Source organism: Cajanus cajan, chromosome 6, assembly GCF_000230855.2.
Source record: "Cajanus cajan strain Asha chromosome 6, NIPB_CcT2T_4, whole genome shotgun sequence".
NCBI classification, from domain to species: domain Eukaryota; kingdom Viridiplantae; phylum Streptophyta; class Magnoliopsida; order Fabales; family Fabaceae; genus Cajanus; species Cajanus cajan.
In genome coordinates this window covers 1,188,733-1,201,344 of record NC_138522.1, presented here as the reverse complement: position 1 = coordinate 1,201,344, position 12,612 = coordinate 1,188,733, and the positions used below count along the sequence as shown (strand labels likewise).

Below are 12,612 nucleotides of genomic sequence, written 5' to 3'. Positions count from 1 at the left end.
GGTGTGTTGCTTCTTAGATTTCCATGAAATAGGAGATTGACCGAGTGTAATAAAGTAGCCAGTGATGGATCGTCGAGTAATAGGACAACTTGCCCAATCAAAATCGCAATATGCATGAAGATGAAGATCACAAGTGGAACGGATAAGTAGTCCTTGACCTGGATTACCCTTGATATAACGCATGACTCGCAACACTGCATCATAATGTTCTTGGAGCGGATGTTGAAGAAATTGAGAAAGTGTATGTACATCATAACTCAACTCAGGTCGAGTAATGGTAAAATAAAGAAGGCGACCTACAAGACGTCGATAACATGTGGGATCATCATAAGCTGGACCATCTGCAAGGGCCAATTTATACTTCTGATCCATGGGAAAATCAGATGGTTTACACCCAAGTAATCCGCATTCATGCAAGATATCCATAGCAAATTTGCGTTGACTCAGAAATATACCAGAGGAGCTACGAGCAAATTCAATACCGAGAAAATATTTAAGTTTGCCAAGATCCTTGATTTTGAAACAAGAGCTAAGATGAATCTTAACTTGATCACAAGCAGATTTGTTGTTTCTGGCCAAAAGGATATCATCAACATATATAAGAACCGCAACGAAATCCTGATCTCTTGTGAAGGTGAAAACCGTGTAATCAGCTTTGGATTGTTGAAATCCAAAATTAAGAAGAGAGTCACGAAGTTTAGCAAACTAATTTCGCGGTGACTGCTTGAGACCGTAAAGGGAACGTTTTAATTTGCATGCAGAGCCAGGAGAACCAACAGAAAAACCAGGAGGAAAACGCATATACACTTCTTCTTCAAGATCTCTGTGGACAAAAGCATTATGAATATCCAATTGATAAATATTCCATCCTTTTGCAACAGCTACAGAAAGAAAAGTGCGTACACTCACCATTTTTGCAACAGGAGAAAAGTAAACAAATTTATTATATATTTACTATTTTTAATATTCTATTTTGGTATATTCATAAAATATATTAAAATTTCTAGCTCAATTAATTGAATTGTGAGCATAAATTGTTATGAAATTCATGATATTGAATTCAATTCTTATAAATAAGAAATCATAAAATTATAAAAATATTTCTTGATTTAGATGTTCAGTCAAACCAATAATTCAATGTAAACAACGTTTATTTATTATTTTGGTATATCTTTACATATTTTATTATTTATATTCAAGAATATTTTAAAATAATAAATTGCGTTTCTTACATATTTAATTCATTTGACCGACTCAATTCACTATATGCATTTCTTACATATTTAATTCATTTGACTGAGTCAATTCACCAAAATGATACAATTTCTAGATTAGTTTGTATTTTATACTGAGTTATGAATTAATTATAATGTAATTTCAAGTGTTAAGTAGAATGATGATAGAGATCTTACATGGTTTAAAAATATGATTAAATTAATGTATATAAATATAAAATAATTTTTATTTTATAAATTAATTATATCATTTTGTAAGATTATTTTTCTTAGAAAAATATTTTATATAATTGAGTTAAACTTTTTTAAAATAATAAATTGATAATTTTAAAATATTTTATAAAAGAGTTATTTTACTCATATTATTTAAGGTTGTAATAAATTGAGATAATTTTAAAATCTATACTTATTATAAAGGGGACAAATATATAATTCTTCTTGGTCTCTACTATTTAATAGACTATTATACTCCTAAAATATAAAAAAAAAAATTATAATTTTTTTAAATAATTACATGCAATTTTTTAATATTTTATTTATAGATAATTATTAGAAGTAATTAACCCCTCTAATATTATATAAAAGGATTGTTTTCCCAAATTATTGAGGTCGTTAAGCTACGTAATGATTTTAATGTTACGTAATTTTTATTTTATTTTACAAATTAGATTCGGTATCATGTTGCATGTCATGTAGGAATTTTTAGTTCACTTCGTGTATTAGAGATTATCATGTTTATTTATTTATTTTTATGTAATCATATATGTATCTTTCATTCCATCAAAAATCAAAATAAATAAATTAAATATAATAAATATGATATTGACATATAATAGTTATAAAAAAAATATCAATTAATTATTAAATAAATAAGCTTAAGTAAACAAAAATCAAAATTAAAATCAACCTTAAATCCAACAAGATCATACAACTGGTTTTACTCAAAATCGAGTTTAACTTTATTTCTACTGTTGGGGGTGAGAATGGTTTAATGATACGATTAGTGTATTTTTCTTTAAAACATCATATATATATATATATATATATATATATATATATATGAAGTATAACTCTTTGAAGTGAGATCAATCCTATAAAAATTAAGTAGTACATTAGTCACAACTCCAAAACATAAAGCAAAATCAAGTCCCAATCATTAAAAAGAGTTCTTTATTTTCAGTAAAATTCTTAAAAATTCTTCTAAACTTGTATTAAAAAATACTCTTAATTTAATTATAATTAAAAGATAAGAATTTGATCCTAATGTAAACAATTCATAAAGTATGTTTGACACACATCTAGGTACATGATAAGGAGAATAACACAAGACAAATATTCAAGAAATCAGCCAATTTTTTATTTTAAACATTGGTTAATAAATAATATACAATAAAGATAAAATAATGTTAAATTTATTATAATATTTTTTTAATATAATTATCATAAGATTTATAATTAATTATTATTATCTTAATTGTAAGAATTATAATGATGACAATAATATTAGTAGTAGTAATAATAACAATCATAATATTAAAAAAATGATAATAAGTTATGACAAAAATAACATGTTATAACCAAAGTTATAAGTGATGATGATGATGATAATAGAGATAAGAGTATATAATATTATGATAGTTAGTATTTTTGTATTTAAAATAAAAAACCATATAATTTATTGAGTTACAAAAATACAAGACTTGTCTTGTCGTTTTTTATTTTTTATTTTTTGTCTTCTCCTGTGATCATTTTATAAATCAAACACAAAACTAACATATTTATCCTGTTTTATTGAATCAAAGATTCATAGGGTATATTTTAGCCATGAAATATTCCAGAATACCAATCCACCGTTCACTATATGATGAAAATAAAAACGAATCTTCTGCCAACACGCCAAAGAAATTATCTATTTATTTTTTTCAATATTACACTAGAATTAAAAATGAAATGTGCTAAGAAAGAAATCGACCAAATTAACATAATAAAATCACTCAAGGGCACGTTTAGGACAGGAATTATGTGATCATGATACATGAGTAGCGAGCCATGACATGTTGTATTGAACACGTTTATTTGAGATGTAAACACTCAAGATATCTATTTCTGCATGTCTGACCAACAAATTCTGCAACAAAAGAGGACATAAACACGCAGAGGTTCACTTTTATAAAAGCAGCGAATCCAAAATGGACATGGCATCATTTCATCATCCTCTCCTTCAATGAAAATCCGACTAGGAGGGTGAAGTATGAGCTACTCTGCAGGGTGAGATACTGTAACTGGTGTGAAAATGTACAGTTGAGAGTCGTGGATATCAACTCGAGCACTGAATGATGACACTGCATCTTCAAGTACTACCTTGTGCTGCAAGATAAAACGGAGCAAATTTTTTTTTTTTAACAAGGTCGTAAATAGTAAAACAATTGTGGTAAGGGATTTTTTTTCTCAATACAATAGGGAAAGTATGCTAAAATAAAATAGCAAATAAATAAGAGCTTCAGCAGGAGGCACATGAAAGACTGACTTAGAGAAGTTTAATGCAACTAGGATAGATTACTTACTTGCCACAAATCCCTCACAGAAACTTGAACCCCAGATTCAAGCCCAAGTGCTTCCCATGAAGCCGTTATATTAGCAACTTTTGAGCACCGATTCCAGAGAGCAACAACCAATCGGTTTCCTGACAAAGGACCTGCCCAAACCTGTAAAGATGTAAAGTAAAGTCCAAATTCCATGTTAGTCGGCATACTTTGTCTCATCAAGACCTAAAGAGCAACACATGATTTGTCCTGCCATGGTGGCAAATTTTATACCAATGGTCCAAATCTATGTATCAAATATCAAAATAATGCATAGACATTTGTGAATCAAATATCAAAAGTAGTCTAATCGTTCTAGATTCATATAATCTTTTCAAGTTGTCTACGAACAGGTGAAGTTTCAAAGACAAAAATTACGTGTTTAGTATGCTTATACATCAGAAGGTAAAATTAGAAGGACAGTGAAATTATCTTAATTCAAGATGAAGACGCTTATGCTCCTTGCTCCACAGATACCATTAAAACTGTGAAGCTGATATAGATTTGATTAGGATACAATTAGTTATTTGAGATTATTAGAGTTTTCTTATTTAAGATTATTTTGTATTTCGGATTTTATCCAAAATGAAGGTTAGTTAGTTTGTTTTATTTTTTATTTTTTTAAATTTGGTTAGTTTATTATGTTTGGGCCTTATCATGTTTAGGGTTTGTGGGTCCATACTCTATACACAAACGCTCTTTGAACAGTTTTGGCTATTGAATGATGGGAGATATGTGTAGCTCTCCTACCCTAGTCTTCACCTTGAATGATATATTGATTTCTATTGTGAAAGTATACAAGTAGGAGAAGCACTCTGCATTTAGAGGAGCAGTCCGAATAAGTATTTAAGTGCCATTTGGTTTGAAAAAAGGTTTTTATGTTTTCGCTTACAAAAATGTTTTCACTGTTTGCTATACAATTTTTTCAAAATAGAAAACAAAAAAAAATAAAGTACCATCTTGCAACTAAAAATGAAAACAAAAACAGTTTTTCAAACCAAACAACCTCTCAGTAATCTGAACATATCTAATCCAACCAAAATCTATGTCAGAAGCATGACTACAATGTATCAGTAAAATACATGCCAAAATGCCCAAGCTTTTCTCACATAGATGTACTATACTATGAGCTGATAGAGAATAGATTACCTGGCTGCAACCATCTATTCCAGAAACTTGAACTTTCCTTCCCTGGACTCCAAGTGAGTCTGCAAAGATACAAGAAACAGTAACCTTACTTATTTAACATTCCTGAATGAGATAGATGAAAAAATATACCTAGTAACAACAAAAAAAAACACTTCACACACGCAGAGAAAAAAGTGGTACCACCTTGATTTATAGCAATGACTTCTTTGTTGCTCAAAATCTCAAGTGTTTCAGCAGTCAAATTTCTTACATCACAGCCAATCAATAGAGGAGCCTGCACACACACGTTCACAATTTTGAGCATGTGAAAGTTTAAAATATAATGTGTCTTGACCTTTTTTTTTGGTCGTTACCAGAAATCAAGTTTGCCACCATTGCCTATTATCCTAAGATCTCAAATGGCCTAGCTATTATCAGGCAACATATAAAAAAACAGGTGGTGGCACATGAATATTAAGAGATTACAAAAGCAGCATAGACATATGCAACATCAGTCCATGTGAAGTCCCTACAGGGAAGAGGAGGGAGGGGGTGAGAGAGAAAAAGCAATAGGAAGTAGGAACTAAGAGCAATACCTTCGCCAAAGCCCAGATGCTAAAGTGAGCACGGTATTCCTGGTAAGTCATACCACCATTGCCAACTTCCAACATGTCTGGGTCTGTCCGTAAATGGTAAATTGAGGGACAAGTAAGAATAAGGTTTGCATTGCATTCTCAATAAAATTTCAAGAAAGACGTGTACCATTCCATCCTCCAGGACCAGCATATGCAGCCCACTTATCATTAAGATCAGCAATGGTTGTCATGCTAAACCAAAAAAAAAATCATTTTTAAGAATTATACCACCCAGATAATTTTGGACAAGAATGTAATTGATCATGTCAAAACTTTGTATGGAAATGGCTGAGGCTTTGGCCCAGCATCCATGGTTTGGAAAGAAGACAAATTTTCAAAGGTGTCTTCTAGTGATAGATATACAAAACAAAATAAAAAAGTTAAAATACTTTTTTAACCTCTATAATTTCACTCACTTTACGTTTTAGTTTTTATAGTTTAAAATGGACCTTTTTAGTTCCTATACTTATCTCTTACAATCCTTTTTAGGCCTTATATTTAAAATAGGTCACTTTAGATCTTATGCTCGCAGTTTTGTAATAATTTTAGCCAATGTTGTTAATTTTTTTGTAACATTGTCTTTTTTGTGTTAATTTCATAGAGGTATTCAACTTTATATATTTGATGTCGAATTTATTTTGCTAAAATTACTTTAAATTAGGTCTTTTGACATTATGTGCCTCTTTTATACCTTCACCTGTGACGCCCATTGCTGAGACATTTTTTTTTTACCTTTAGAAAATTGAAGACCTCTACCACATTAACACAAAACAGACAATGTTACAAAAAAAACAATAACAATAGGGACTAAAAAATTTTATCTTAAACTATATGTACTAAAAAGGATTGAAAAAGATAAGTACAAGAATTAAAAAGGTCTATTTTAAACTATAAAGACTAAAAAGTAAAATAAGTGAAATTATAAGCATTAAAAAAGTATTTAAACCAAAGAAAATCATGGGAATGTATTAGATTATTTCAAATTCGTCAAACCTAAAGTAATGCCCAACTCTATGCTAATGTTCATCTTTATCATCATGATCCAATGGTGATCTTTTATGACAAATAGTCACGAGATTCATTGATAATTGTCCTAGTTACTTCAAATTGCACACATTTTTAATAGACAATTTTCTTTCAAATTAGATCATTACATGTCCTGTTTTGTTAAGTTTTTAGTATGTGTTTGAATTACCAAGTGTAGGATTTAATGGTTGCTAATTTCAAGATAAATGAAAGCCAATTTTTTTTGCCAAGATTGTTAACCTCAAGACACCCATCACTGGGCGCCAATCACACCGCTGGCCGGTGAAGCTAATATAGGAGTTGGTGCAATGCTAAAGGGTTGCAGGGCGACCACTCAATGATTCATACTCAAATTCTCGTGGTCCATAACTCGTAGGACAATTATTTTCTCGCAAGGTGCCTTCCTTAAGCCATTCCTCTTAACTTAATTATTACCTAAGGAGTCTCATTTCATGAATGGATGTGAGTCTTTAGTATCTTGGAAAAGTAACACTTAATGCAAGTCATTTTGTTAAGTGATCAAGGAATTGACGGTTAATAAAGTGATTTAGTTCTTTTCTTCTAAGGGATTAGGGTTAAAAAAATATTTACAATTGGATGTGATTTTGAAGTCCAAAAATATTATATATTCTACCTCTTGAAATCTTGTGAGTTCAATGAAATATAACCCCAGCAAGTTGTTTTATATCTAAACAAAGACCTTGCTATTATCTCTCTAAGAGTCCTAAAAACTATTTCTTTAGTTAAATTTTGTTAAGAAGAACTTATGCACATGTGAATCTATAGATTAATTGTGACAAAGCTAAAAGAACAACAAATTTTGGATAGATTGTCAAATATTAAGCATGTCTTTGACGGATCGACACTCTACTAATTTTAGAATACTTGAACAATTTGATTCACTTGCCAAAATAGTAACACTCATGCCCATCACTATTTCCATTTTCCATTATTTTAACATTGTTTTTAGGGCTTTCGTGAATCCTAGAATCTAAATAACTGTACACTAGAGTGCACCTAATTCCTTGAGTCCAGCAGCTATATATCAAGAAGATAAAAAGTAAAAATTGGCTGAGCAGGATTATTTGAATTTCAAGTAATGCACCCATATGAATATTCTTCATTCTTTTCCCTATTCTGGCTGCCAGAAATAGATGAAAACTACCATTCACCCTCTGCCCTCATTTATCCCTACCCTTTCCCCCCCTCATTTCACAAGTCCACTCTTCCCTACAACCTTCCTCATACTTTAATTCCCACCAATTACCAAACCGAGACCACAATTACACCATCCTGTGCACAATGTATATGTAGTTATCCCTTTCTTCTTAAGTCTCTCGACTGCCCAGGGACTTATACAGTAGACAAGGAAATATATCATTCCTCTATAAACAAAATTCCAAGCTTTGACATAATGATACACCAATCCCCACATGGCCACATCACTCACTATATTCTGATTAAAAACATAACATCAACCAAAAGAGCAAAATGTAAACTTAAGGACTTTTCGAATAGGCAAAAATATACCTTTCGACCCTTATATTATTTATTAGATTCAATTTAGTTTCACTTTTTAGTCCCACATCTAAAAAATGTATCTCAATGTTTGATTTTCCGTCTCTTCCGTTTAAATACTTAGCGGATATGATACGTGTCATGCCACGTGTCATGCTATCATGCTACATGACTGGACATCATGACACGTGACATGATGATGTGACACATGGCATAACAGCATGACACATGTCAAATCCGTTAAGTATTTAAACGGAAGAAACGGAAAATCAAACATTGAGATACATTTTAAAGATGTGGGACTAAATTGATTTAATTAATTAAAGTGAGACTAAATTGACACTAATAAATAATATAAGGGACGAAAAATGTATTTTTGCCTTTCTAATATAATTCTAAATTCCAAATAATTTTCATTAATTCAACTTCACATACCATTTTTTAACATAATTTGTGTTCATGCTACTAGATCACTGGTTAATAGAAAACAATTGACAAAAGCAAAATTCCAAGCCAGTAACAACCAACGACGATTTGACCCCACAAATTCTGTTTTATCCCTCTGAATGCTATATCTGAATTTATTGACATTATTGAGTTATAAGCAACCCGAATATAATGTTAAATGCACACCACCCATAAGTCAATGTCAAGAATTTTAACCTTGCCCATGTATCATTGATGTCATCAGTTGTGCGCCAACTGTTACCCACCTTGCCTGCCCACAAGGCAGGGTCATCAACACCCCTGCAAAATCAAAAGGAAAGTAGCAAGGTTTCTCTCAAGCAAACAGTAGCCAAGCTCAGATAACTAATTAAAAAACATGCCCTATTACCATTCACAGAGTGAATAGAATATTTTACGCCCAGTTGCATTGAGAGCATCGCGCATAGGTGGATATCTGGAATACAAGCAACCACATTGACTCAAATTCAATGTACTGGGTGCTGCAACTATTGCAATTACTGTGAGACAGATGAGAAAAAAACCGTTTTTTCGGAGGGATGCCCAGATTGTAACAGTTGTCATACTTCAAATAATCTACACCCTGGTAAAAGGATGAAAGGATGGGGGAAAAATTACTGAAAGTACAGAAAAATATAACTAGTTACCGTTCCAAGATGAGACTACTTCTATAGTATAAAAAATGTCCCTCAACATAATAAAAAGAGTAACAACTATGTTTTATAGTTAAATTTATCAAGCAGTGAGACTAATTTTCTTTTATTACTTAATTGATGTCAGAAATTTTGGAGTTGTGCTCATGAGCTGTAATTCTAACAATCTAATTGTGCCATGGTAGACATAATATCTATGAAGGTATAGGTCATTGCTAAGTTATGTGAATACCATCTCTGCAAACAAATTTCAATCATATCAATGAATGAAAACTATTTGAACTTTAAGAGAATTCCATTAAATGGCACAATATCTTATCTCCTTGAAACATGAAGAGTATATGATACTGTTTTGCAAACTATAGAAATGAGATAATGGAATCTAACCCAAGAGGCAAATAAATCTGCATCATCAGTTTCATGGAAAATTGATCCTGGCCGGACTTGACATGTAAAAGCCCTAATAAGAGTGAGATATACAAAAAATATAGAACATGTGATTAGAAGATTGGTTAGTCACAATTAAAAGGGGTATCATTTATTTTAGAATGAACCGTTCAAACATCTGGCCGATTTTGCAGTATCATCCTACCCAGCATCAGAATATATGCCAAGCTTGAGTCCCTTTCCATGTACATAATCTGCTAGAGCTTTGATTCCTGATGGAAATGTCTTCTGATCTGGAACCAGTTGACCCTGCACTTCCACGCCCAAAACAGTAAGTAGCAGCATATATTTACCAAAAGAATGTTAACGGAATTTTAAACTTTGCTACAAAACCATTTTCATATAGAAAATGGGTAGAGCATGTAGTCATGTATAGAATACATGCTTTCCTGTTTTATTAAACAAATATGCCAGCAGACTATCAAACTACAAGTGGTACACTGTTACCCATCCTTGCACTGTGCTGGCATATGGTTTGATAAAACAGGAAAGCATGTATTCTATTGATGACTACATGCACTATTGAAAGTTCATTTTATATTTTATATGGACTTTCAATAGATTTAAGAAAAAATGTTTCAATTGGCATTTGTTAATTATTTATCTTTTTTATGTGGTAAAACTTAGCCAATATCTAACAAATGCCAGTTGAAGCATGTTTTCTTTACCCAATTGAAAGTCCAGAAAGGTAACATTGAAAGCCAACAAGTATATACAACAAGAGATGATAGTGATGAAGTTGATTCAGTAAAATTGAAGCAACAGAGTTTAGCTAACCTTCAGATTTCTTGTCACAGCAGACCAGCAATCATCTGCACATAAAATATAGTAATATCAGATAAGTATAAATAGATGTCCCACAGCTAAAATGTTAATTTTGAACACACAAGAACATTACCTATGTTGAGGTACACATAACCTAAATCAGCCAACCCTGTTGATACCAGCGCATCAGCTGGAAAAATAAAATACATATCAGTACTGGTAGGCATAAACTACCAAGGAAAAGATTAAATCTCAGCTATTAATTGGAAAAATACGAGCCATAATGCTTGCAGTGAAACAAAATATGCCATTGGAGATTATAAGTGTAATATCATAATACAAATTGTTTTCCAATGGAATGTAAAGTCACAAGAAAAGCAAATGAATCTTTGTCTTTGATGAATAGTTAACCTATTTCACAAAAAAAGATAGCAAAACATCTCAAGAATGCAGAGCTATTTAAAGCACAGGTAGAGCCAGAGACCAAGGGGCGAAATTCCTCCCCAATTCCAAAAAAATATCTCCTATTATAACACATCATTTTCCTCTATTCCTGGACTCGGTTCAAACTCACTTCTTCTCCAGTGGCCGAAGGATATAAGTTGAGATTTTATTAGTGATTAATTGAAATAAAATCAAAGCTAAGATATGTTTATTTTTTACAAAGTAAATAAATTTTTTGATAAGAGAGGATCTAACGCTTGATTATGAAACCAAGTATTGAATGACAACTGAAGAATGAATCCATTCATAAACTAGATGTACACTGATTCATACACACGGATCAAGAAACTAAAAAGTAACTAATAAACAACGCAGAATAACTGGAAAAAAAAAAAAAAAAAAAAGACTAATATGACCACTTGATCACAATCCGTGGATGCACTAATTCATCGAGGAAATGGAAGTGACTCATCTACAAGTAGTAGCATCAAAGAAAGAAAACGATACCCGTTTCCTTAATGACTGTTTCGTTGATATTACATGCAAAGAAATTCCAGCTATTCCATCTACACAAAAATTAAAAGAAACATCAAAGTTAAAATACCATGGAAAATATCTTTCATCACGTGGGTCTTTTATCAATTTGGCAGTTGCAACCGTGAAAAAAAAAAAAAAAAAAACTTCATCAAAATATCAGAAGTAAAACCCCATCTCATAAATTTATTCAACTGAAGGCATAAGAGAGAGAGAGAGAAGCAAACCCCATCTGAGGCGTTTGAGCCAAGCCATTGCTCAGTTGAAACCCACCGTACTTGGAAGTGTCGTAAATAGTATGAAAGTTTGATCTAAATATGGGGTTCCCATAGTTCTGCAATAGAGGCACAAATCTCGCTGAAACCGAAACAGATGAAGCATAGAAGAAGAAAATCAACAACTGCACGAAAAGTGTATTGCTCAGTTTCTGCTTCGCCATGACTCAACACTGCCGAAATTTGGAATTGGAAAGTACACGAGTTTGTCCGATTGAAGGAACAGAACACTGTCACTTGAGACGAATCAAAAACATCATTCCAAGTCAAGCATTGGATACGATTCGACACATTTATATCAGTTATTTTTAATTTTTTTTCTTTTCAGTATTTACTCGTTATTCAATCGTTGAAATTACCCATCAAATCTTTAGTGAATTAATGAATCGAACAAAATAGTAAAAGTTTGCAAAATGAATTTAGCATGTGATAAATACAAAAATAGTATACTTACTTACGGATAAGAAATTAAGAATCTCTCATGTAATACTCCTCATCCTTACTTTTCTGTCTCTTATTACGTGTCACTGCCATAAAGTTTTTTGCATAACCAAATGGATATATGTCTCTAAAATTTGTGTTGTTGTTGAATCCAAATAACACTGATTGAGACATGCAAATTACTTACTATTCAATGAGAATGTAGCAGTGATTTAGATTGGTTTATGCTTTGGTATCATTTTGATCATATCCCAATTCCGTCCTTAATTCAACCAAGTGATTTGTTAGTTTCTTCCATCTAAATTTATATTTATTTTGATTACTGATTGAGTGGGGGATAAAAGGGTACATTTTAAATTGTTAATCATTTTATTTTATTTTATTATTAGGCTTGGATAATATCATGTTTCTATTGTCAAATATGTTTGAATATAATATTGGGCTCTAGATGCTTCTCTTTGTGT

At 31.5% G+C, this 12,612-nt stretch overlaps 1 protein-coding gene across 5 annotated transcripts; it reads right to left on the bottom strand.

The window, feature by feature from the left end:
- Positions 1-3,191: 3,191 nt before the first annotated feature.
- LOC109797526 (alpha-galactosidase 3) lies at positions 3,192-12,373 on the bottom strand. Of its 5 annotated transcripts, none has more exons than XM_083076463.1 (16): positions 12,162-12,373; positions 11,660-11,943; positions 11,406-11,464; positions 10,588-10,644; positions 10,467-10,501; positions 9,835-9,938; positions 9,630-9,702; positions 9,114-9,172; positions 8,960-9,025; positions 8,788-8,871; positions 5,708-5,772; positions 5,542-5,624; positions 5,150-5,240; positions 4,967-5,025; positions 3,800-3,940; positions 3,192-3,602 (listed from the first exon to the last, which is right to left on the bottom strand). In XM_083076463.1, exons 2-16 carry the CDS (start codon positions 11,869-11,871, stop codon positions 3,492-3,494), a joined length of 1,299 nt encoding a protein of 432 aa, XP_082932589.1. In that variant the 5' UTR covers positions 11,872-11,943; positions 12,162-12,373; the 3' UTR covers positions 3,192-3,491. The 5 variants fall into 5 exon arrangements, with proteins under 5 accessions (XP_082932589.1, XP_082932590.1, XP_082932588.1 ...); XM_083076464.1 differs by having other exon boundaries at positions 11,660-11,937; XM_083076462.1 differs by lacking the exon at positions 12,162-12,373 and having other exon boundaries at positions 11,660-12,025.
- Between the last annotated feature and the right edge of the window lie 239 nt (positions 12,374-12,612).

What these genes read in the sequence shown, in the direction of transcription:
- LOC109797526 (XM_083076463.1), bottom strand. Translation starts at nt 11,871, where the DNA reads ATGGCGAAGCAGAAACTGAGCAATACACTTTTCGTGCAGTTGTTGATT. An exon ending in TGGTCCTGGAGGATGGAATG is followed by an intron (nt 5,625 to 5,707) that starts GTACACGTCTTT and finishes ATTTACGGACAG; the next exon opens with ACCCAGACATGTTGGAAGTT. An exon ending in GAATAGATGGTTGCAGCCAG is followed by an intron (nt 3,941 to 4,966) that starts GTAATCTATTCT and finishes ACATCTTTACAG; the next exon opens with GTTTGGGCAGGTCCTTTGTC.